The sequence below is a fragment of the Chlorocebus sabaeus genome, chromosome 9, assembly GCF_047675955.1.
Source record: "Chlorocebus sabaeus isolate Y175 chromosome 9, mChlSab1.0.hap1, whole genome shotgun sequence".
NCBI classification, from domain to species: domain Eukaryota; kingdom Metazoa; phylum Chordata; class Mammalia; order Primates; family Cercopithecidae; genus Chlorocebus; species Chlorocebus sabaeus.
In genome coordinates, this window is record NC_132912.1 from 109,424,957 (window position 1) to 109,450,203 (window position 25,247).

The 25,247-nt window shown below is 39.1% G+C and overlaps 1 protein-coding gene across 4 annotated transcripts in view; it reads right to left on the minus strand.

Annotated features, from left to right (window-relative positions):
* SORCS1 (sortilin related VPS10 domain containing receptor 1) overlaps positions 1–25,247 on the minus strand; it is a 588,551-nt gene that overhangs the window by 54,853 nt on the left and 508,451 nt on the right. For all 4 annotated transcript variants that reach the window (XM_038009546.2, XM_073019317.1, XM_007964053.3 and 1 more), the window contains exon 19: positions 2,692–2,878. In XM_038009546.2, coding sequence (XP_037865474.1) covers positions 2,692–2,878 — 187 coding nt within the window. The remainder of the gene's footprint in view (positions 1–2,691; positions 2,879–25,247) is intronic.

Below are 25,247 nucleotides of genomic sequence, written 5' to 3' on the forward strand. Positions count from 1 at the left end.
AACACAATTAGTACCAAAGAGCCAGGCTTAGAAAAAAGTTCCATTATATGAGGCATGCTTATCCAACCACTTAACCCAAGATGAGTCTACAAAATCAAAATTAGAACACGAAACATTCCATTACAAATTATCTTCCTCTAAGATTAAGGTCAAATATTTTATCCAATCAACTAGGCTAATGAAATGAAAGAATTGCAAGTGAATGAGAAACTGATTTCTTTTAGAAGGGTTTCGGCAGCCCTTAATCTTCAGCAGAGACAATCTCTGTGTGTGTTGTTTTCCTCTCCAGGATTTTGTTAACTAGGGAGGAGTTTTGCAGGGGAGCAGCAGACACCTCAAGGGGTATGATCACACACATAGGAACGAGAAAAAGCCTACAGAGTGACGAAGAGGTGAAGCTATGGAAGATTCAATGGGAGACCCAGAAAATTCAGATCAGAAGCTGATACTGGCTTTTAAATCAGTATTTTCATGTGATTAGACTACGGTAGATGTATAACAAATTTGTGGTATATGGAACACAATTATAATTTGTAAGGAAGCTAGTTCTCTAGCAAAATTACCCCTTATAGAATAAGCTATGAGATATGATATGATCTAGGTAGGAGCCATTCTCGGCAAATGTACTGTCATTTTTTTTTTTTTTTTTTTTTTTTTTGAGGCGGAGTCTCGCTCTGTGCCCCAGGCTGGAGTGCAGTGGCGCAATCTCGGCTCACTGCAAGCTCCACCTCCCGGGTTCACGCCATTCTCCTACCTCAGCCTCCCGAGTAGCTGGGACTACAGGCGCCCGCCACTGCGCCCGGCTAATTTTTTTTCTATTTTTTAGTAGAGACGGGGTTTCACCATGTCAGCCAGGATGGTCTCCATCTCCTGACCTTGTGATCCGCCCGCCTCGGCCTCCCAAAGTGCTGGGATTACAGGCTTGAGCCACCGCGCCCGGCTGTACTGTCATTTTTATTGCAAGTTATTTTTGTTACTAATCATTAATGTTCGTGATGTATTGTTAAATATTTTAGCATGACCATTTCTACGATACCATTGCTATCATTTCCCTACATACTAACATATAGGGGGGTATTATGTCTTAGTGAGTGGCAAGTCCTGAATGTCTATATAGGACGAGTCAGGGATGGCAGTTAGATGGAAAGGATCCCCCGTGGTGAGTCCTGAACTATGTAGTTGTGCAACAAGCACACTGCTTCTATCCAAAATGTTTGTTTCTTCAAGATAATCTGTAAAGAGTAGGGGGTAGATGGTAAAAGCTATGGAGACAGCTCCTCCAATCCCAAGCCACTCTTGGTGCTGACACTGACCTTAGTTATCAAGAGCTAGGATCCTTGCGGCAGCTGGACCTGAGTCTGAAGCATGGTTCTGCTAGGTAGTAGGTCGGCCACTTCAAGCAAGTAACTTAAGCTCTCTGAACCTCAACACTTTTTGTAAATAGGGTTACTAATAGTGTGTACTTCACAGGACTGTTTTGAGAAGTGAGGTAATATACATTAAGAGCCTGTTTAGCACAAAGTCTGGAACATACTGTAAACTGCAGCCAAAAATAGACAGACCGAGTTGGCACACTGAGAATCATGTGTAACTTTGTCTAGACCCAAATAAAGGAGTGCATGTTTCTTTGAAGCACCTCTGCCATGAGAGTACAGGAGACAGAGATCAGAATTACTGACATGTTAGGAAGACTCAACAACCGAAACATCTCTTGGTCATCGCTTAAGTCTTGCTCTCTCACTGGACCACAGCAGCTAAAAAAGAAAATGTTCTAATAGATACTTTCTGTATTCAATTTTGTTCCATGGGCAAGGTGCAGAGGAGAGGCATGGAGTAATGATGCCTGGCCTTCAGACTCTTGACTAAAACTTGATATTTGAACAAGGCCATTCATATAAAGGAGCTACTTTCATTTAAAGGAAACAATTTCATTAGTAATCAACATAAGTCCTATGACTGGGAAACACCTTACACCTAACATATGAATGACACATGAGCACACATAACTTAGAAGTTATTATTGTCTCATCGTACTTACTCACATCTTTAGAATCCTCAATGAGGGAAAAGCTTTAGCATTTCTTGGAACTGTTTTCTACCATAGTTTCCTTAACATTGTTTTTATACTCTTTCTCTCTACACCACCTTCTCTCTAACACCAAGTCATCCCAGATAGAAGCCCAGGAAACACATTTTTTTTAGAAAAGGAGCAAAACTCTAAAAGGATTATTAATAGCAACATATTATGAGAAGATGGAAATAATAAGATGGTGAGAAACTTATTTACTTGGGCTAATTCTCAATGCATTAGATTGAGTGGTGCATGTGGATTGTTTACAACAATTTCCGACCCCCCCCCAAAAACCAAATTTCTTTGTTTCAACCAAATAGCTCTGCAAGTTGCTCAGGCCCAGCCTCCAGATTCAAGTGTCGCATCTTCAAGGCACCTGGGGTAGGCAGGGGAAATGCAATGAGAATTTGAAGCAATCCAGAGAGTCCAGGATTATTCAAATGCTACTCTTTGATATTCTTCTTACTCTTTCCTTATTTTGGTCTCTTAATCATTTCTTCCCCATTCCCCTTCTGCTAATAGATAACTAGTGCACTTCTTCTAGATACAAAATTGTGCATTCGATTTGAAAGGACACAATGTTTAAGATAGGTCATAAACCAACAACAGTAATAACATACAAGTTACATGTAAGTACAGGACGGCGCTGTCAGAACCCAGACTGTTGTCCACCTGCACGGTCACACGGAAAATGCCCACGTTCTGATAGACGTGTTTGATCCCATCTTCCATGGAGCTGAGATTGACGTAAGACACCGCGATACCATCGCCGAAGTCCACTTGGATGAGTGTCCGCTGAACATCACCCTGAAAAACAGCCCAACATCAGAGGGAAGGCGTCAGTGTTCGGCTGCTCCTGCCTAGGGGACTGGGGACTATGGCTTGTCCTAGTCCCTGGCTCAGGCATGACAGCAGCCCTGGCTCACTGCTAGAGCTAGGAGCATCTGCCTGCCTTTGACAGAATCCCTGTGACATTCCCTGGCAGGCAAGAGTTTGCTATGATGGATACACTCCAAATCTGAAGGACAGCAACTACTATAAGTTTCAGGGATTTGAAAATTAATAGTGCTTGATTATCAGCTGCAATGTGATATTCAGTTCCTCCAAAGGCTTTCGTAATAGTCTTAACATCCACAAGGATAAAAGGTGTACCCACACAACTTAAAAAATTTAGCTTACCTAGGTCAGGCGCAGTGGCTCATGCCTGTAATCCCAGCACTTTGGGAGGCTAAGGCAGGCAGATCACAAGGTCAAGAGATCAAGACCATCCTGGCCAATATGGTGACACCCCGTCTCTACTAAAAATACAAAAATTAGCTGGGCATGGTGGCACATGCCTATAGTCCCAGCTACTCGGGGGCCTGAGGCAGGAGAATTGCTTGAATCTGGCAGGCAGAGGTTGCAGTGTGCCAAGATCGAGCCACTGCACTCCAACCTGATGATGGAGTGAGACTCCATCTCAAAAAAAAAAAAAAAAAAAAAAAAAAAAAAAAAAAAAAAAATTTAGCCTTCCTGACTGCCATGGTAATGGACCACTCCACTTCCTGTGTCTTCAGGACCACCCCTCAACCCGAATCCCCCTCGTTATTTCTCGTTCCCTAATTGTATCATAGGAAGGATGGAAGACACTTTGCCTGATATCTGATATGACACTGGACTCAGCCCTGTTATTATTTGAGATAATAATGGTTAATTTTTTTATGCTTCAGCATTTCAAACTATCAAAATGATCTCACGTTATTCTTCACAGATTCTTAGTCTAGTCTGGAGAGAGGAGTAGGCAATCTTTTTTACAGATCTACTTTACAGATGAAGAAGCTGAAGTCAAAAAAGATGTCATCACTTGTTCAAGGTTAACACAGCTAGTCAGCGGTGATCCTGGGATTCTAACCCACCTTTCTGCACTTCCAGGTCATTCATTATAGAGAGAATATAGCACTGTGGGCAATCAAGGCTCTCCTGGGCATGAATTCTCATGTGCCATTAACAAGCTGGAAGGCTTCATGCAAGTCATTCAGTCCCCTTCAGTCTCAGTGACAAATCTATGAACTGGGTATAATAATACCTTACTGTCTTAAAGAGCTGTTGTAAAAAATATGCAGGAAATTAATTACAGATTAATTAGTCATCTGTAAAATGCTACATAAAAATGACTGTAAATCAATGTAGCTGTAAAAGACCTACTATTGTCCCTTTAAAGCTTAATTGAAATTGTGTGATTCCAAATTTCCCATGGGTAGGCAGAAGAAGATAAATTCTGCATTATAAAATCCCAGACCTGTAAAACAAGAAATGACCCTTTGGAACAACAGTTTAGATTCTTAAGGAAAAATGTTGCTTAGACCCCATTGACAAAAACCAGCTTCCTTCACACACAGTCCATCCTTTAACAAATTTCGTTGTTGCTGTTAGCCTTTCCCACTTTCAGGAGAGAAAAAAACAAAAACCTTTGAACTAGAAATGTATTTTCGATTAAGTAAGGTTCATATGGTATCATATATTTTGAAAAGGCCAAGTTTAAAATGTTGACATTTAAAAGATTAATTCACAGGGAAAAGAAAAGTAGTTCAAATCCTATGAATCTGTGTGACCTACTCCTCTGCTCTACGCCCAGCCAAGCATTGTGTGTGGGACTCACAGCAGTGGACTCGCAATAAGTACACAGGCACAAATCCTACCCTAGGGTAAAAAGAGAAATTCCATTCAAAACTACAAAATAAATATCCACAAGCCCAGACATTGTGCACTTACTTGAATTCCCTTCACTAATAAATATAAATGTCAACTATTCTTGTTGACATGTCCTTCATTTAAACAACCAAAGTGGACTGATCAATTTCTCATTCTGTTTCCAGTTAGTTTCCACTCCTAGTTTTTAACAGAGTTGCCAGGAAGACAGCCCTAGGTGTGGGCATGGGGAGAGAGCCCACTTTTGAAGCAAGTATCTGAGGGAAATAGCATGGATATCTGGGGTTATCCACGGAATAAAACAAGGAATGCAGTTTCCACTAGAGAGGGGGAGGATGTGAGGGAAGAGGGAGACAGACAAGTTTACTGCACTTTGTGGCAACAGAGTGAGCATCAGGCAGGGGCCATCATTTGCAAAAGGACAGAGGGGAGATTCACACCTTCAGTTAACTCTACTTCAGCCTCCACTGAGAGAGAGCAGACACACAGGTGGGAAGAATACAACTTTGGCTGCCATTGCTTGAGTCTACCTTGCCTTGCCCTTTCTGTCTGGTCTTCATCACTTCCCTTTTGTTGTCCTGCATCAAGACCAGTTACACAAAAGCCCTCCAATTTCTATCTCTCTTGATGTCTACTGTCTGTCTTGCTGCGTTTTGTTTCATGATAGGATTCTTCATTCTCCATTCATGGAATGTTCTCTGCCTATATAACGGGTGAAAGGATGGAGCTACTCGAAGTTTGGACTAGTGCATTAGTAAGGTTTCCATTACAGAGTCAGGCTACTAGGGTGTTAGGTCAGGTATTTTACATATAATTATATAACAGATCATACTTTAGATGATAGAATCAGGTATTAAGTTTAACATGCACCTGACAGCCCGTGAAGACAAAGGCATGGAATTCTCCAATCAAATGTGAAGTCCCCAGGACCTCCTGATGTTGGGACAGAACTCTGGGCTTGGACTCTGCACTAAGAGATAAGAATGTCAAGGGGCCGTGTATGACAGCAGAAGGCAGCAAATTATATTCCTGCTGTCACTTTCCACTAAAGGTGGACAAACTAGATTCCATGCCTTTTCCTTCAGGAGCTCTCAGGTGAGTGGTAAGACTAATACCACTGTAATAGCTTCATACTGGGGCTCATCTGTCATTAGATTCTGGTGTTCCTGGGCTCAAATGACTGCTGGAAGGAAGGATGCCAGCCACTTTCAGAGAATAAGAAACTGAGCAAAGGGATGGCAGCCCAAATCCTAATAACTATTGACTAGGCATAGTCACCCTACCAGCTCTCTGGTCATTCGTTCACCCAACTGTCAGATACTTATTGAGTGTCTATCTCATGTCAGTCACCAAATGGAAAATGTTATTAAGCAAGCAATAGCCAAATAAACAAAACAAATATGGCCTGGGCTTTCATGAGCTTACAGACCACTAGTGAAACACATGTACTTTAATTAACTAATTATGCAAATAAAAATTATTGCAAGGTGACATGAAGGAAAGGTACATGGAGTTGTAAGCTTTTGCAATACGCAGGACTAGAGAGCTGATCTGATTGGGAATTTCAAAGTAGGCTTCCAAAAGGAAGTGATATCTGAGCTGAGAATATCTGAAAGCAGCAGGTAAATTAACCAAATGGAGGAGATGAATGAATGAGGTACAACTGAGAGAGTGCAGGCCAGGGGAACAGCGGGAACAGATGTGCAAAGGACCTGTGGTACAGGGAGATAGTACGGTTGAAGAAATTAAAAAAGAAGGAGGAAAAAGAGAGAGAGAACAAGAACATGTTACCAAAATGAGGTTAAAGCAGAGAAAAATACCTTTTCGGACTTGTGAGTCAAATTCCTGATTTTTATCTTTTTCCTAAGAGCAATGAGAAGCCACTGAAGTGTTTTAATTTTTAAAATGTTTTTAAAATTTTAATTGATAATAATCACATATATTTATGGGGGCATATGTGATATTTCAATACATGTATATAATGTGCAGTGATCAAATCAGGGTAACTGTGACATCTATAACCTTGAACCTTTTTTATTTCTTTGTGTTGGAAACATTCAAATTCCTTTCCTCTAGCTATTTTGAAATATATGATAAATTATTGTTAATGATAGTTAACACTGTACTGTGTTATAGAACATTAGAACTTATTCCTCCTGTCTAACTGTGATTTTGGACCCATTAACCAATCTCTCCCTACCCAGCCTCTTGTAGCTACCATTCTACTCTCCTATTCTGTGAGATCAACTTAATGATTCAAGTGTTCTAAGTAGAGGTTTAAGGGAAGATGGCATGATGATATTTTTAATTAAAAATGATCACTCTGGCTATGATATGGAGATGAACTGGAAGGGGATCCAAGTGTGCTGGAAAGCCAATTTGGAGGTATTCTAGGATAGATGATAGTAGATTAAACAAAACAAAACAAGATAACAAACAAAAAAGCTCCAGCAGAAAATTATATGCACCTTTCTGTCAAAATTAATTCTCATAGTTTATTGGTTTTGAAATCAGTAATTCTGAGCCTTTGATATCAACATCTCTTTTAGGAGTTTTATTTCTTAATCTTGATGTCCAACTACTACCCAAGATCCAGCACTGTTTTGAGGCCTCTGAGAGGATGCCCAGTCCTGCTGCAGTCTGAGGTCTGTAGCCGATGCTGGGCTGTAGCGAAGGCTGAGGTCCTGTCATTCTGATTGTTGAATATTAGGTCTTCTTGTGGTCGGATTCATCTGAAGATGAACACTACAGCACAAGTTGATGCTATTCTTACTTGGTTTTAATATGATGAAAAAGCTTTACCAGGATGCTTTAGGATTGTAAATACTAAGGTTGTAATAAGGCTGGGAATGGAAAGACTAAACTCATTGTTTGTGGACTGGAGCATAATCGCAAACAAAAGTGTCATAATACATATGCAGTCAAGATTAGCAAACTTCGCTACAAAAATGAGTTGCTGGGTGGTACTAGGATAGACTGTGTGAACTCCACGGGTCTGAGAAGTGTCTGGTTAATGGTTGTATCTTCAGTGCCTTAATGCAACGCCTGCGAATGATCCTTTTTAGTTCCATATAATTTGAAAATTGCACATTTCTATTGTGTTTGTCAAAATTCTTTCTTATATATTATCTCATGTGGATGTTAGGACCCTAGGAGATAGAAAGGATAGATGTTATTTATGCTTGATACACCAGAAAATCTGGAGTACAGAGGGGTTAAGTAAGATGCATAAAGTCACGCAGCTAGTTAGAGACCTACAAAAGGGTTTAAGAAGATCTGTGCTTTGACTTGACCTATTCAGTTCAGTTCTCTTTGAGTTTCTTTAATTGAAATTCCTTGCAATATTTCTCTCAGACCAAGAGGAAGGTGGTAACAAAGATAAAGTATTATTTTCTTTTCTTGCTTGACTGCATTCCTGGCTTTGACTCTTTTCCTCTCTAACAATGATAGGTTGGCATTTACTCAACACTCCGCTTCTGTCTACCCGCTAGTAAAACAGTATCATGTTTAAGCCATAAAGAAGATAGAGAATATGAGAAACAATTGGTATTCATAGTCAGTAGTCAGTAAAGTCATGTGTATAATTAAGTGAAAAATACTTCAATCTAATAAATCAAAAGAAATCATTTCTGAAACTAAATCCAGGCTGGCAAACATCTAGACTATTATAAAATTCTTTAGATCTAATGCTCTTTAGTCACATGTCCTAATACAGACACAGAATTGAGAAGACTAGTTCAAAAGAAGTTCCTGAGAAAGGCACAAAACCCACATGAAATCCACGTGATGATTCTATTCTCCAAGGGCATTGCTGACTTCTAGAATAGAAAAACAAATATATCAAAGGGCCACCAGGAAGCCAATATTAACCTGAGCAATGAAAGGTGTGTGAACCTATCAGTTCCTGTAACACAGATTCAGAGAAGAGTGGGAAAATAAATGCTATGGAAACTCAACACGGACAGCCTCAGTCCAAAAATGAGACTCCAAGATGTCCCTTAAGGCATCAGAGACCCATCGTAGACAGATACCAGGCTCGTATATCAGAACCTGGTCCATGCAAGCACAGCAGTGGCCCTGACTCAAGCTTCGTATGAGCAAATTACATTGCAGAAAAATCACTAGTATAACCTATTTTTAATTAAAAAAAAAGCAACAAATAACACAGTAAATATAATAAATCTGTGTGTGTTTGTGTGAGTACAGAGAAAGGTGATAGCAAAGGTAGCCCAGACTTAATATTGATTACCCTGGAAGTGGAGTGAAGTGAGGGGCAGGAAGGGATCAGCAGGATTAAAAGAAAGGAGTGAATGAGGGGAAATACATATTTCTCCAAATTTAAAAGTGGGTAGAGGACTGTATAACACAAGAAACATTACAAAATACAACATTATACCTCTATTATTACTGTAAATATTTTAATATGGATTATATACATTGGAAATAACCAATGTAACACAGACTTTGTTTTGACTGATGATGGAATATAACCAGCTGGATTTATGTTGTTATTTTTGTGTTCTTTTGACCACAAAGTAAGATTTTTCACACATCATTAAGCAGCATTGAGTGACAGAAAGGAAATCAGATTATTTCGGCCATTTCTTTATATGACTAAGGATATTTAGTCAGAGTAGAGCATATGAAATAAAAGTAACTCACCATTATCCTGCATACCCTACTCTAAGGAGGTAGACTCAGGTTAGCAAGGTCTCAACAAGAAGTGGAAAAGGAAATAACATTTCAATGTACCCTGGTATTCAAAGAAGAGATTTCATCAGCCAGTGTAGTAAATACATGGAGAGAAAAGCTATCCTCCTGTGTTTATTCAGAACAGTGAACTATGGCATGTGACTTTGTACACAAAGTGAGAGTGCAAGTAAGATTGATCTAGTTGGGTGCAGTGGCTTATGACTATAATCTCACTACTTTGGGAGGCTGACGTGAGAGGACCACTTGAGTCCAGGAAGTCAAGGCTGTAGTGAGCCATGATTGCACCACTGCACTCCAGCCTGGATAACAGCGTGAAACACTCTCTCATTAAAGAAAAAAAATAGAAAAGGAAAACAATTGCTCTACAAGATCCCCTGGGTGGTCACTAAGGGAGAAGAGAGAAAACATTTCTTGAAAGTTTACTGTGTCAGGAATAATAGCAACTACTTTCTATATATTATCTTATTTAATCTTTGTATCAGTCTGTTTTCACATTGCTATAAAGAACTGCCTGAGACTGGGTAGTTTATAAAGTAAAGAGGTTTAATTGACTCACAGCTCCACCTGGCTAGGGAAGGCCTCAGGAAACTTACAACCATAGTGTAAGGGAGAGCAGGCATGTCTTGTGTGCTGGCATGTGAGAGACAGTGTGTGTAGGAGGAACTGTCAAATACTTATAAAACCATCAGGTCTCTGAGAATTCACTCATTATCATGAAAACAGCATGGAGGAAACCACCCCTATGATCCAATCACCTCCCACCAGGTCCTTCCCTCAACACTGCAGATTATGAGGATTACATTTCAAGATGAGATTTGGGTGGGGACACAGAGTCAAACCATATCAATCTTCAACCCTAAAAGAACTCAGACCTGTTCAAATTTGCCTAGAGTCATAAGACTAGTTTGAATCAGGCTGTTCTTAACTCTGAGTCCAGCACTCTTACAACTCGTTCACAGAAAACACTCAAACTACTCTGGTGCTCATTCCCAGATGGGTGCTAAAGAATGAATTCACTGATGTGTGAAACCAAAGAACTTTGTAAGCTTCGCTAACTACAACCCTTTAGAGGAATGCCAAAGTGATGTAAGATGATCCCAGTGTAATATGCCAGGCTCTATAAAATACCCCAGAAGCTTCAAAATGTGTTTGTGAGGGTTCCTGGTGGTGTGAGTGTTTGACAAAGTCTAACATGACTAATCAGGAAACAAATGTTGTAACTGTATTGGACCTTCTCGTGTGACATTTTATAATAGTAAACTGAGCTTTTATAGAACAGGAAAAAAACAAGTCTAGGATAAAAGGCAGCTACACACAACCTATCTTCTTTTCCCAAGCAAGTTATTTGTCCTCTCTGACTTCTCTTCCAAGAGGTGCTGCCACTGCTGAAAGCCAAAGTTTCCACACCAGAGCAGCTGGGACAGAGTACTCCCAGGATATCTGGTTTGAATCATGCCCTATAAGTGTTTCTTCAGTTTCAAAACTGAGCTCTGGACAGTGACTTCAAGATGTTCAAATCCCTGCATAATTACAGAGTATTGTCAGCCTTTTCCTCTTGTCTGTTCAAAGATGGTTTTCTAAAGCACATATCTTTCTCCAAATGTGCACACCTCCTGAGCTTCTCTGCAAGCAAAACCTACAGTGAATTTGGATGCTCTGACCTGGGAGATGAAGAGTCACCACTGCAAAGAGGATAGTGCAGAAGGTTTTACATTTTTTCTAGAGAACTCAGATCTGTCAAGGCCAGGAATTCCAGAGAGAGCACACTTTGAAGACACCAAATCATTTGCCTAGATTTATGACATTTCACTTTCTCTCAGATGAAATGAAGATGGTTGTTTTTCGGGCCCTTCTGTGAGGTCTCAGATCCTTGGGACTTGACTAACTAAAAACCCAAATACTTCTGGATCTAATGCCCAGATCAAGACATTCCAATAGCAACATGACAAAGTGGTTTAATCCTTCCCTTGGAAATGGGTCATAGTACCATGTATTTCACTGAATCCCAAATTTCCCTTTTATGTGTTCTGTACTTGGTGTCTGGTTTAAAATGGAACAGAATATATAAGGCAGGAGGAATACTTAGCGTGTGTAAGCAGATAATGACTATGAGCTGGGGCCTCTGTACTCTATCTAGATATTGTGGTATAGAGAGGTTCAGAATCTTGACCCATTGCAGTTTGGAAGCACTTTTTAGATAATAAGGGGCACTGCTATACTGTTAGCACTGCACGGTGGCTGTAGGAATTACATCAGCAGGCTCTGGCTGGAAAACTAGGGGGCTGCCAAATGACATAAATCTTATAAATGTTTTTGAATGACTTTTGAAATTCACTCATAAAGTAAAAACATTCAGCTATGTAATTAGAACAAAATTATATATACTTTAAAAATAGGAGGAAGTTTCCTTTAGGAATAAATCTCTATAGAACCAGGTTTTCCTAGTAGTAAAATATGTAACAGAAATATGTCAGCATGGTTAGAAGAAATTTTAAAAAGAGAGAAAAAAAGGCAGGGTATATTCATTGGTAAAATATAGAAATATATAAAATGATGACAAAGAAAATTAAAATCACCCATAATTATATCACCCACAGATTACCTTGTTAACATATTGGTGAATACCATTTTAATCAATGAGAATGCATGTGGACACAGATACCACTCCTATAACACTGGAATCACTATACTGTTTTTAGCATTATGTGGTCAACATGTTTAAATAGCTTAAATTTTTATACCTAGTATCACTTGGTGGTCTTAACCAAGTCATAAGACCTCTTCTATGAAATGGATATGCAATTTCTTGCCCTGGAAGTCACTTCATCCCCCTTCTAAATTATTAGGTTGTTGTGAAATTCATTTTAAAGAGGTGCTGCATGTGAAAGAGGTGCCCTACAAAAGTTAGGTGGCAACCTGGGAATTAGAAGACTTAGTTTTATGTCCTTCGAAAAACATTGTTTATTTGGACCTCAATTTCTCTACCTGTAAATTAAAGATGGGAAGAGCCGATGATCCTAATTGTTACTTCCAAGTCAGATAATCTGTGATTTTTACAATTCTATTATTCTTGTTCTTAGCATTATTGTGAATCAACACATATATATTCTAACATCAGTTTGTGCTGCTGAGATAAGCTCAGATCTCAGGTAAAGATGCGGAACTTATTCAAGTGCTGCTGTCATAAGGTGGAGACTTTCCACTGCACATTAATGGTAGACCAGCTTGAGGACTGAGCAGCTGAGCAGGGGGTCATAGAGTAACAAATGGCAAAGTGCAAAGCCAGAAGCCTGAGGAAGTTACTCACTCAGAAGAGGATTGCATGGTGTGATGAAACCTTGATTCAGGGCTGGTGACCACCTAGGTGGATGAAGTGGGACATTAGTATTGTCAGGGCCTAAAGTAGGCAGACTAGAAGATTGAAAATTCAAACTGAAGACTATTTCATGACTCCAGCCTCTGGGATGTTTGCTGAACTGGAACTGTCAGTAATGAGCCAGGTATACAAGTCAGACTAAAGTTCTTAGCAAACATCTTTTCATTGAGATCCTAAAGAACAGCAATACTCCAATATAGTTGCATTTGTTTTCAGGGGAGAGAAAAGTGGAGCCTTAGAAAGGGTTGCTGACCAATCCAACTTGAATTTCAGACATTAGACTTCTAGCTAAAGACAACCTATATTGCCTGCCTCATTTACTTCAACAACAACAAGTGAGAAGAAATTAAGTGGCTCAATTTCCTTGCTAGAGTCAAAGAGAATAATGCTGAATGGAGAAAGGAGTAATACACGAGAAAACCTCAAGTCTTCAAGGCTCACTGAAATCAGCTTCCACTCCTTTGTATGGAAGAAGAAAACAGTTGAGGTGTCTATGTCGGAACTAAGCTGGCTTAGAAACTGATACCTGCCTCACAGGGTCAGGAGATCGAGACCATCTTGGCCAACATGGTGAAACCCTGTCTCTACTAAAAATACAAAAATTAGCTGGGCGTGGTGGTGCGTGCCTGTTATCCCAGATACTCGTGAGGTTGAGGGAGGAGAATCACTTGAACGCAGGAGGCGGAGGTTGCAGTGAGCTGAGATCACACCGTTGCACTCTAGCCTGGCAACAGGGTGTGTCTCAAAAAAAAAAAAAAAAAAAAAAAAGAAAGAAAGAAAAGAAACGGACGCCTGCCTGAACATAACACTGCTTATTAACCCTTTGTGCCACCACTAAAGGCTCCAAATAACCTTTTCTCCAGATGAGAAAGTAGGTCAAATTGTCATGAATTCAGATGAGTATCTCGTAGAAATTTTTATCAACAGCCATCTTCTCTACCATCTGATGGTTGACAGCATCCCGCAATATTTATGAAGTGTTATTACACTGTGGGTACTTTAATGCTCCCCTAAGTCTTTCAATGTATATGAAATTATGGATCATTGAAATCTGTCTAACGAGGACACAGTCCTCATGTTTTGGAGTTAAATCTCACAAAAGTGATAATCACGAATTTTCCTTATTAAGTTTCAGTCTATGTATGTAAATTGAAGTATTAAGACAATGAGATACAGATCAAAGTTTTAATTTTCGTCCCTTGCCTTAGATTTAATTTAAAAGTCTTAAATTATGCAGAGAATTGCATCTCTTTACTCTTACAGCTGTTTAAAACAGATTTAATTATCTTCCTTAACACGCAGGTACTACTTCTGCCTACCAGTTCTCTCAAACAAATGCCTCCCAAATCAGTTTTGTTGAGTTCTTTAGACTGATTAGGGCCTTTGCCATCTATCCTATGCCTTCAGGTCCTTGCATTGGATTTCTCTGGGAAGCTGAGTTATTCTGTTGAAAGTCTATAGGCTCATTAGGTTCTCATTAGTGGTCCAGAGGATATCCATCTTGAGTGAGTCTCCAAGCACAGAGATGCCACCTCTCACTGCCTGCTTGAATCTCAGTGCAAAACACCTTCGATCAGTTTCCTAAAAGTCAGGCATAGTTTGAAAATGTTCAGCATCTTAGACTCAACTTTATGGACTTCTCTACTCCTCTTCCAGTTGGTTCTTGGATTAACTGTTCTTTATTTTTAAGGCAATAATGATGCCTAAATGCATTGTGTGTGCTTGTGTGTGTGCGCACGTGTGTTCTTCTTTCATCTGTCACAGTGAGTCTGGGATGGAAGTACAACTGCTCCTTGGCCTTGTGCTGCTAATGAAGGTTCTGTCATGAGAGTACACTTGGAGAGAACCCTAAAAGCAGCAGGAAATGAGGCAGGTGGTATTGATGACATTGGAATTTTTCATCAACCTCAGAAGAGCTATGTGGTTTTCTGAGTAACACATCAGGTGAGCCAAATTGTGGGATTTTGGAGGAATTGTGTTATGGAAGCATTTCTGTCATCTAGGTTTTGAGGGTGACCTCGTATGCTATTTGCAGGAAACAATCCCATTTCTTGCACATATTAAACCTGTAATTTTCTGGCTTGAGCACATACTACTGTATATGAAGTTGCAAACTAGTATCAGTGTACCTAGCCTTTAATTATTTTCTGTCAATAAGAAGTTCTCTTTGCTCTGGTTTTAGCAATGTTTTCATTGATATTCTTATGCTAGAATTAGGACATGCACTAGGAAAGGATTAAGGAAGAGATTTAGATTTCAGATGAAGATTTTACCATGTTTTGACTGGTTTTCAAATGTTAAGAGTCTTTTCCTTTTAAGTTTCAGTTTTATCTCTACGCTTCTTGGGGAAGCCTATCCAAATCCAGATACGTTTATTGAATTACTATCAATATGTTAGGTACATTGTACAGAGATGTGGGAACTGCAGTCAGGAGTGACATGATTCTTACCTTAAACTATACCCCCAGTATAGTTTACTGGGGGATGCCAAAAATATTATTACAAAATAATGCAATAAATTACTGCATTATAATTTATTATATTTAGATAATTTATTATTAATCTTTTTTATTTCCAATAGATATAAGGTATTAGGCACTTTCTACTTCATGTCATTAGATTTTCATTTAAAACTCAATATAACAGAGGTCCTAGTCAAACCAAAACATAAATTCCCACAAACTAAAGTAAGTCCATTAATGAATGAAAAGTACATGATATAAAATTGGCACTTAGTAAAATATTCATCAAAGAACAAATAAATAAACACAAATATCTAACTATTTGCTGAGACAGTTGATGTCTCAGGTCTCTGATGGTTTAGATGAAATGCAAAGGAGATGGAAATTACAAGGAGGGGTTTGTATGCAAGTAACTGGGGCAAAGAAAAGAGGCTTAGATCAGTCCCTAACCCAACCTAGCCCCATAAAAAAAGACAAGACTGTGGGAGAAAGTTGAACCATGATATAAGATGGATAGAGGCACAAGCTTTGGTACTCACATGAAAAAAAAAATACTGTAACAACTTGGGGAGGTGAATCTTTTGCCCTCTCTGCATTAATCACACTGTGATGTCATATCAGAACCTAGCAGAGACCTCTAGGTTTCTTTGGTACCTGGAAGACTTGCTTTTTACAGGCATCAGAAGCATGACTTTAAGATCCCTGTTTTTATAAAGAGTTGGTCCCAGAAATGGGGCAAGAGTCAGGCACTATTTTCAAAGTAAATTCAGAAGGATCAAATTTAAATAAGAAATGCACTCATACAGATTTTGAGGAGAATAAAGACACCATGTATTGCCAGTAGGGGCACATGCCAGGGATTTTTTGTTTTTGTTTTGGATTTAATTAAAAAATATTATAGCCTAATTTATACCCAAGCCTCTGAAGAAATACATGTATTCTAAATTCCTTGGGTGCTGCATTCATATCCTATGTTTTTGCAATATTCTTTAGAATAGATAAACAGTGTCAGGCACACTAGGCATTCAATGAAGGCTTCATTTTCCAAAGAGGGGGAACCCAGAGAGGATTTCGCATCTCTCTTTGCTGAAGTGTTCTTCCACAAATGGATCCCAAGCCATTAGCATTCTCAGAGAAGCCAGGAGGAAAATTTTGGTACATTTATTGATTAGTGTCTAAGAATGAATGTAAGAGCCACAGGCTAAACTGGCTTGGTCATTGATGATTTGGCCTTTTCTTTCTACTCCTTGATCTTTGTGACTACTGATAATCCCAGCCATGGGTTTCTACAGAGGCTTAGGAGCTACATGAAGTTCTTCTTAGAAAATGGTTCCTTCACCATAAAGAAGCAGTAGAAAGACAAGACACCACAGATCCTGGATTAGACCCTAGGCTCTAATACTTAGCAGTTGTGTGATCTCAAGTAAGTTACTTGCCTTTCTGTGCCTCAGCTGTGCCATCTATAAAATGCAATAATGGTAACACCTACTTGCATAGAGTTGCTGTCAGATCTACATAAGATAATTCACGAAAAGCCTCACAAACTGGAACAGTGGTGCTCAATGAATGTTGGATAACCACATTATTATTATTGTGTCAAGTGTCAATTCTCCTCAACTTTTGAGACACTCTGTGTCTCTTCATTCTGCATTGCTAATCACGTGCATCCCCCGTGCCTACATATATAATCCAGAGGGTCACAGAGAAACTGAGGGTCTTTTTCTGCAAGGAGGAGTCTGAATCATCAGCACAGCATCTCACAATCACATGTGAGGTCCCCAGGGTCTCCTGATATGAAGAATGTGCTGTTGGCTTGGTGCTCTGCACCAGGAGAACAGAGAGTCAAGGAGCCAGATCTGACAGCTGGAGGCAGCAGATTTCATCCCTGCTGTTGAAGCTTTGCCCACTCAAGTGGAATGAACTGACTTGTTATCTTTTTTCCTTCTTGTGCCCAGAAGGCATGAATTCACATATCTTCGAACCAGATTCCCCAATCTGTTCCCACATCACTCAACCCAGTGTGAGATGCCTGATGATGATCTTTGTTACATGGAAAGCAGAGTTGAACAGATGAGAACCAGGCCTCTGTCCCTGAAGTGTGTTCCCTATCATTTGCACAAAGATTGGAGCTAATCAGAAGTGAAAGTTCTTGCTTCAGATCTTGCTATATTGTGTTCTTAGAAATGGAAAAGCTCTCTTAACTCTGCCTTAGTATAAACATCTGCTGCTTCAAAAGATGACACTCCTCTGGGTACCGGGATCAGGTGCCTCACGTCTCTGGGAAGAGAACCTTCACATTCACCTTGCACACAGGGTGGAAGTTTGGCCCTAAGCGTACCAGAAAGGTTTTTCTTATTTTTCCTTTTTTTTTTTTTGCCCAAAGACGTAAATATAAAGTACTGTATTTTAAATGGATTTCCAAAATGACTTTTAAGTAAGCTTTTTGTTGAGTAAAATGTACTTAACATTGTACATTACTCAAATTGTACATTAATGTAATGTATTCAATGTACATTAAAAATGTACAAATCACTGAATATACAACTTGAATTTTGCAAAGTGAATGCATCCATTAACTGCTACCCAGATGAACCAGCTGAAAACTGTCAGTATGCCCAAAGTTTTCCAATCACCCTGCCTCCAAAGTTCACAGTAATTCTCCCTTCTATTACATGAATTATTATTATTGAGACGGAGTCTCGCTCTGTCACCCAGGCTGGAGTGCAGTTTTGTGATCTCAGCTCACTGCAACCTCCGTCTCCTAGGTTCAAGCGATTCTCCTGCCTCAGCCTCCCAAGTAGCTGGGGTTACAGGTGCCCACCATCACGCCCAGCTAATTTTTGTACTTTGTAGAGATGGGGTTTCACTGTGATGGCTAGGCTGGTCTCGAACTCCTGACCTTGTGATCTGCCCGCCTCGGCCTCCCAAAGTGCTGGGATTACAAGTGTGAGGCACCACACCTGGCCACCATAAATTATTAATAGCTTTGACTATTTGTGCATTTTAATTAAATGGAATACTGCAACATATATTCTTTTTAGTCTGACTTCTTTAGCTCAATAATGGATATGACATTTATCCAAGTTTTTTGCATATAGCTTTAGTTTGTTCTTTTTCATTGCTGAATGACATTCCATTCTGTAAATATACTATAGTTTATGTATTCTACTACTCATGGATGTTTACATTGTTTCTAGTTACGGCTCTTACAAATACTTTTGCTACGCATATTATCTTACATACATTCTGGTGCGTATGTGTATGCATTTCTGATAAGTATATACTTAAAAGTGGAAACACCGGGTCATAGGTGGCATACATGTTGAGCTAGAGCAGTTAATGTCAAACAAGTCCCAAATGGCAGTATGTATCTACACTCCAAATAGCATTATATGAATGACCAGCTGCTCCACATTCTCAATAACACCTGATATTATTAGTCTTTTTTTTTGTTTTTGTTTTTCTTTGTTTTCAGAGGGAGTCTCACTTTGTCACCCAGGCTGGAGTGTAGTGGTGCAATCTCAGCTTACTGCAGCCTCTACCTCCTGGGTTCAGATGATTCTCCTGCCTCACCTTCCCAAGTAGCTGGGACGACAGGCACGTGCCACCATGCCCAGCTCATTTTTTGTTGTTGTTGTTTTATTTTTGTTTGTTTGTATTTTTTAGTAGAGATGGGGTTTCGTCATGTTGGCCAGGCTGGTCTTGAACTCCTGACTTCCAGTGATCTGCCCACCTTGGCCTCCCAAAGTGCTGGGATTACAGTTGTAAGCCACCACACCCAGCCTATTATTAGTCTTTTTAAATATACATCTTCTGATGGTGCACAGTAATGTATTATTATAAATTAAGTTGCATTATACAGGGATGCTCAGAATTTTTTCATATGCTTATTGGCTATTTGGTTACCCTGAGTTATTTGTGCATTTTCTTTTTCTTTTTTTTTTTTTTTTGAGATGGAGTCTTGCTCTGTTGCCCAGGCTGGAGTGCAGTGGCACGATCTCAGCTCACTGCAAGCTGCAAGCTCCACCTACCGGGTTTACGCCATTCTCCTGCCTCAGCCTTCCAAGTAGCTGGGACTACAGGTGCCCGCCACCACGCCCGGTGAATTTTTTGTATTTTTTTTAGTAGAGATGGGGTTTCACCGTGTTAGCCAGGATGGTCTCGATCTCCTGACCTTGTGATCTGCCTGCCTCAGCCTCCCAAAGTGCTGGGATTACAGGCGTGAGCCACCACACCCAGCCCCATTTGTACATTTCCTGTTGAGTTACCAGTATTTCCCTTATTAATTTGTAGAATTTATTTATACTCTCCTAATTATGATTCCCTCCTTGAAATTGTTTTATTTTGCGTAATAAAAATAAACAATAAAAAACAAATAAAAACAATTTTATTATTTTATTACCGTAATAATACCTTTTCTGTAAGGTATTATTACAAATACTTTTTTCCTTCTAGGGCTTAATTTAATAATAGCTTATTGAAAAGGTATTATTACAGATATCCTTTTCCGCTCTAGGACTTAATTTTTTATTTTCAAAATAATGCCTTAAATAACAGAAATTCTTAATTTTAATGTAGTCCTATTTAAAATTAGTATAATTAGGCTGGGCGTGGTGGCTCATGCCTGTAAATCCCAGCACTTTGGGAAGCTTAGGTGGGCAGTTCACTTGAGGTCAGGAGTTCAAGACCAGCCTAACCAACATGGTGAAACCTTGTCTCTACAAAAAGTACAAAAATTAGATGGGTGTGGTAGCTGGCACCTATAATCCCAGCTACTCAGGAGAGTGAGGCAGGAGAATCGCTTGAACCTGGGAGGTGGAGGTTGCGGTGAGCCAAGGTCATGCCACTTGCACTTCAATCTGGGTGACAAAGGTAGACATCATCTCAAACAAATAACAATAAAAATAAAATTATACAGAAAGTATAATTATAAAGAAAGTATAAAGAATTTGTTAGTATAATTGCTTTATACTTAATGGGTTTTCTTTGCTGTTTTAAAAAAAATCTTTGCATAACACAAGGTCATGAAGATACTCTTCTGTGCTTTCTTTTAGAAATGTTAGTATTGCCGGGCACAGTGGCTCATGCCTGTTATCCCAGCACTTTGGGAGGCCGAGGTGGGTGGATCACTTGAGTTCAGGAGTTTGAGATGAGCCTGACCAACGTGGTGAAACCCTGTCTCTACTAAAAATACAAAAATGAGCTGGGCATGGTGGCATGTGCCTGTAGTCCCAGCTACTTGGAAGGCTGAGGCAGGAGAATCGCTTGAACCTGGGAGGCGGAGATTGCAGTTGAGCCGAGATCTCGCAACTGCACTCCAGCCTGGGTGACAGAGTGAGACTCAAAAAAAAAAAAAAAAAAAAAAAAAAAAAAAAAAAAAAAAAAAAATTTAGTATTAGCTTTCTTTGATTGACAATACAGTTATAATTATGTTTGTATATTATGTGAGATAAAGATTCATGTATTCCCATATGGATATTCAAAATTGTAGCACCCATGTATTGAAAATATTATAATTTCTCTACTGTACTACAGTGTCTCATTTGTCATAGATATGTGTCTATATATATAATACATGTATGTATATGTTTCTTGACTCTCCTTGTTCAGCTTGTGAATGACATACATACATATATGTATATATTGATATACATCCATATATGTGTGTATATACGTGTGTGTGTGTGTGTATATATATGGTAATGTTAGTCATCCAAGTCTGTGAGTCACCTTCAAAAGTATCTTTGCTATTCTTTAGGTCTTGACATTTTGTGTAAATGTTATGATCATATTGTCAATTTTAATACACGAAACATGCTGGAGATTTTTATTCAGACTGCTTTTAATTCAAGTCAATATGAAGAAAATTGATGTCTTTTTATAATATTGAGTCTTCCAATCCATAATCAGGGTGTATCCCTCCATTCATTTAGGTTTTTTTCAAAATTTATTTCCAAATTTGTATTGTTTTCTGGGTAGTGCTATTGAAAATAAGTTTTTAGATTTGATTATAAATATTTGTTGTATTTTGATGCTATTATAAATTTTACACACACACACATAATTTTCTACTTGTGTAGAGGATTTACATGTCCAGGCATCAAGACTCACCCTACCTCTAGTGAAAATATAATGTGTTTGAAATTAGTAATTAACATAGGGTTTGAAATTCACACCAAGGGAACAGAATAGAGCGCCTAGAAATGGAACCACAAATAGACAGTCATTTGATTTATGACTAAAGCTTATAGCAATTTAGTGTGAAATGAATAGTCTGTCAATCGTATTGGGACAACTGGATATGCGTGTGGATGAAATACAGAAACTTGAAACAGTTTTATTCAAGATAAATCATATACATTAATGTGAAACCTAAAGAGAAATCTTGTGGTATGACTGTTTTCACAATGTTGGTTTAGATAAAGATTTCTTAAGCCTGACAAAAAGCACTGAAGTGACAAAAATCACTAATTTTCAAAATGTAATTATTGATACTATTTGAGGATATATCTACCATTTTAAAATTTTAATTTTAATGTGTTTGAGACAGGGTCTCACTCTGTCAGCCAGGCTGGAGTGCAGTGATGTAATTATGGTTGACTGTAGCTTTGAACTCCTGGACTCAAGTGATTCTCTCACCTTAGCCTCCCAAGTAGCTGGGACCACAGACACACGACACCATGCCTGGCTAATTTTTTTCATTATTATTTTTTTTTTTTTTGGTAGTTGTCCAAGCTGGTCTCAAACTCCTGGACTCAAATGATCCTCCCACCTTGGTCTCTCAAAATGTTGGGATCCACCACACCATGCCTATATCTACCATTTTAGTAGATGTTTTCTATTTGTCTCAACTGTATTATGTTCTTTTTTTCTCTTTTACTTGCCTTACTTTGGATTAATGAAACAATTTTAAAGTTACTGTAATTCCCCTGTCAGTAGCTTGATGATAAGATTCTCTTACTACTTCTTCAGTTGTTACTCTAGGTATTGAAGCACACATTCTGGATATGTTGGAGTCTAATATAAATTAGTACTTTTATCTCTTTATAGATGTATCATGAACCTTAAACTACTTTAACTCTATTTAATTCGCTCCACATACTGTGTTATTATTCTAATGTATTTTAATTCTACATATATTTTAAATCCCACAGCTGATTATCATTCTTGGTCTGCACAGTTATTATTAATTTCAATTTACCCACTTTCTTGCTCTTCATTCCTTCCATTATTTTGTGCGTGTTTGTGTGTGTGCCTCTGTCTAGGTCATTTTCTTTATGTGTGAATAATTATTTTTAGTATTTCTTTTTATAGGTGGTGGTTTTTATGAGATATTGCTATGGAAGGAAGTGTTGGGAAGGGAAGGGAATGGTCCCTTTAAATGATACGGAAAAGAGGAAGGTCGTGGTCCCTGGCTAGGGCTCCACCCCTGGGCCTGTGCCTTGGGACCTAGGTGAGGACAGGCACTCCTGCCTTTGCACCCAAATGTTGTGTTTCCCAAGACCATCCTGTGCCTATAAAAACCCCCGACACCCTAGCAAGCAGACACACAGGCAGATGGACGCCGAGAGGAATGCACCGACAGGCACCAGCATGCCAGCAGGCCACCGACCAGCAGAACTACACGAAATTTAGCTGGAGCAGTTGGAGGAGAGCCCAGGCCACTGAGGGGCCCGACTCCAGTGGAAAACCTTCCCACTCCATCCCCTTCTGGCTTCCTCCATCTGCTGAGAGCTACCTCCGCTGAATAAAACTTTGCACTCACTCTCCAAGCCCAGGTGTGATCGATTCTTCCAGTGCACCAAGGTAAGAACCCAGGATACACAAAGCAGCCTCTCCTTGCGACAAGGTAGAGGGTCTAATTGAGCTGGTTAAGACAAGCTGTCTATAGACCGCAAAACAAAAAGAGCACACGTAGCAAACACCCACTGGGGCTTCAGGAGCTGTTGAAGACACTGCCGTGGGGTCAAAGCCCCACAGCCTGCTCCTGTGTGCTCCCCTAGAGATTTCAGTAGTGGGGCACTGAAGAAGCGAGCCACACCCCCATCACGCGCCTGCGAGGGGGACAGGGGAACATTTCCCGTTTCGGTATCTCCATTATTGTTTATCTAAAAAACCATTTGTGTTTTCTGCAGCGCTTCAAAGATGTCATTCCATTTTCTTCTGGACCTTTTAAACACCTCTCTGATTTTAGATTTCAACAGTTTGAATGTAATAGCTCAGTGATTTTTTTTGCACATATTCTCTTGAGTTTGCTGATTCTGTTAAACCTATGGGTTAATATGTTGATATCTTTCATCAGGCTTGGAAAATTCTCAGCCCTTATCTTTACAAAAATGATTCTTGTTCCTTATCTCTCTCCTCTCCTTCTGGGGCTACAGTTGCATCTGTGTTAGACCTTTTTATCATTTTCCATTTGTCTCTTATTATTTTTTCTCCATATTCTATTTCTTTCTTTTTTGCTCTAGATGGTATATTTCCTGCTGTCCTTTCTTCCATTTAACCTCTATTCATATGGGTTCAATTTGCTGTAAACCTAAGTTCTTAGTATCAGTTATTATATCTTTATTTTTACAATTTCTATTTGGTATTTCTTATTGATTACTGCCCTGGGGTTCAATTTTCCACCTTTTCTCACATTCGTGAACATATTAATCACTGTTATTTTACAGGATATCTTAAATAAACACTGTATCTCATCCAACTGTTGTTCTTTTCTGTTTATCCCCCCTGTTGGTCCTGTATCTTGATATAGTTGGATTTTTCTAAATGCCCAACATTTTATATGAAAAATATTGGGTAAACCTGTGGTTTATGTTATTTTCCATTAAAGAAGGTTTACTTTGGTTTCTAATAATCATTTTAGAGTTGAAGAGAATCACTCTAATTGATTCAGAGACTGAAGTGATTTCAGATTGGATTTCTGGGTACAGGGGGCCTGTTCTAATTCAGGTTTGCCTTTACTCCTAGGACAGAGATTTCCAGAAGTTCCAAGAACCAAGTCTTAGCTACTTCACCAGGGCCCTCCTCCTTGATAGGTCTTGAATTCAAATTTTTATTTCCCCGAAGAGCAATACTTCTAAAAACTTTGTTTAACTTCTCAGCCTCTGACTGCTTTCTATGTTTCCTGTGTTACTTAGGTATCATGAAATACCTCAGGGAGGAAAAAGGCCCTGGGTATGTGCTGCTTCCCTGTGCTTTCCTTCTCCCTGGGATATGACCTTATCCCTTCCAACTTCGGAATGTCCTCATAGTACAATTTTTATCTCCCAAGCCTTGAGAGTCTATTAACACCTGTTTAGCCAACACTTTCTAGTTGGCCTTTTACTGGAAATCTGAAATCTGTACTTCCTCTACAGTGTGGCATATGAATTGGTAAAGTTCTCGAAAGGAAAATATAGCAGAAAATGTTGGACTCACTGCAGTGAATTTCCCATTTTTTAAGAAAGGAATTTTAGCTTCTCAATCCTCTTCATAGTTGTCTCAGCTCCTAGTCCTCCTTTTCCTCCTGTTCATTTTTCTTCTTCTTCTCTGTCTCTGTCCCTCTTGCTCTAAATATATATGCATATATTTGGTTTACTGCATGCTAATCTGTCACAGTCTTAAGCAGAAATCCCCAAAGAGTTTATGTGAAAAATGAGCAACTCCAATTTGCCTAAATTGGCCTGTATTTTTCTAGTTCCAACTGAAGAATTTTTGGCACCTTAGTATTTAGAAGATTGAATACAATTGAAAGGCACTCATTAAGGAGATAATCAGGAATGGAGTATTGGGTTACACAGTGGTTCTGTAAATGGCCCTTGGACCAGAGATATGCACACCATTTGAGCTAGAGTTTCAAACTCGTTATTTCAGTTATTTTTCCTATGAGAATTAAAATACTACAAATGTTCATCAAACCTGACAAAGCAATCATAAATGCTTCATCTTTCCACCT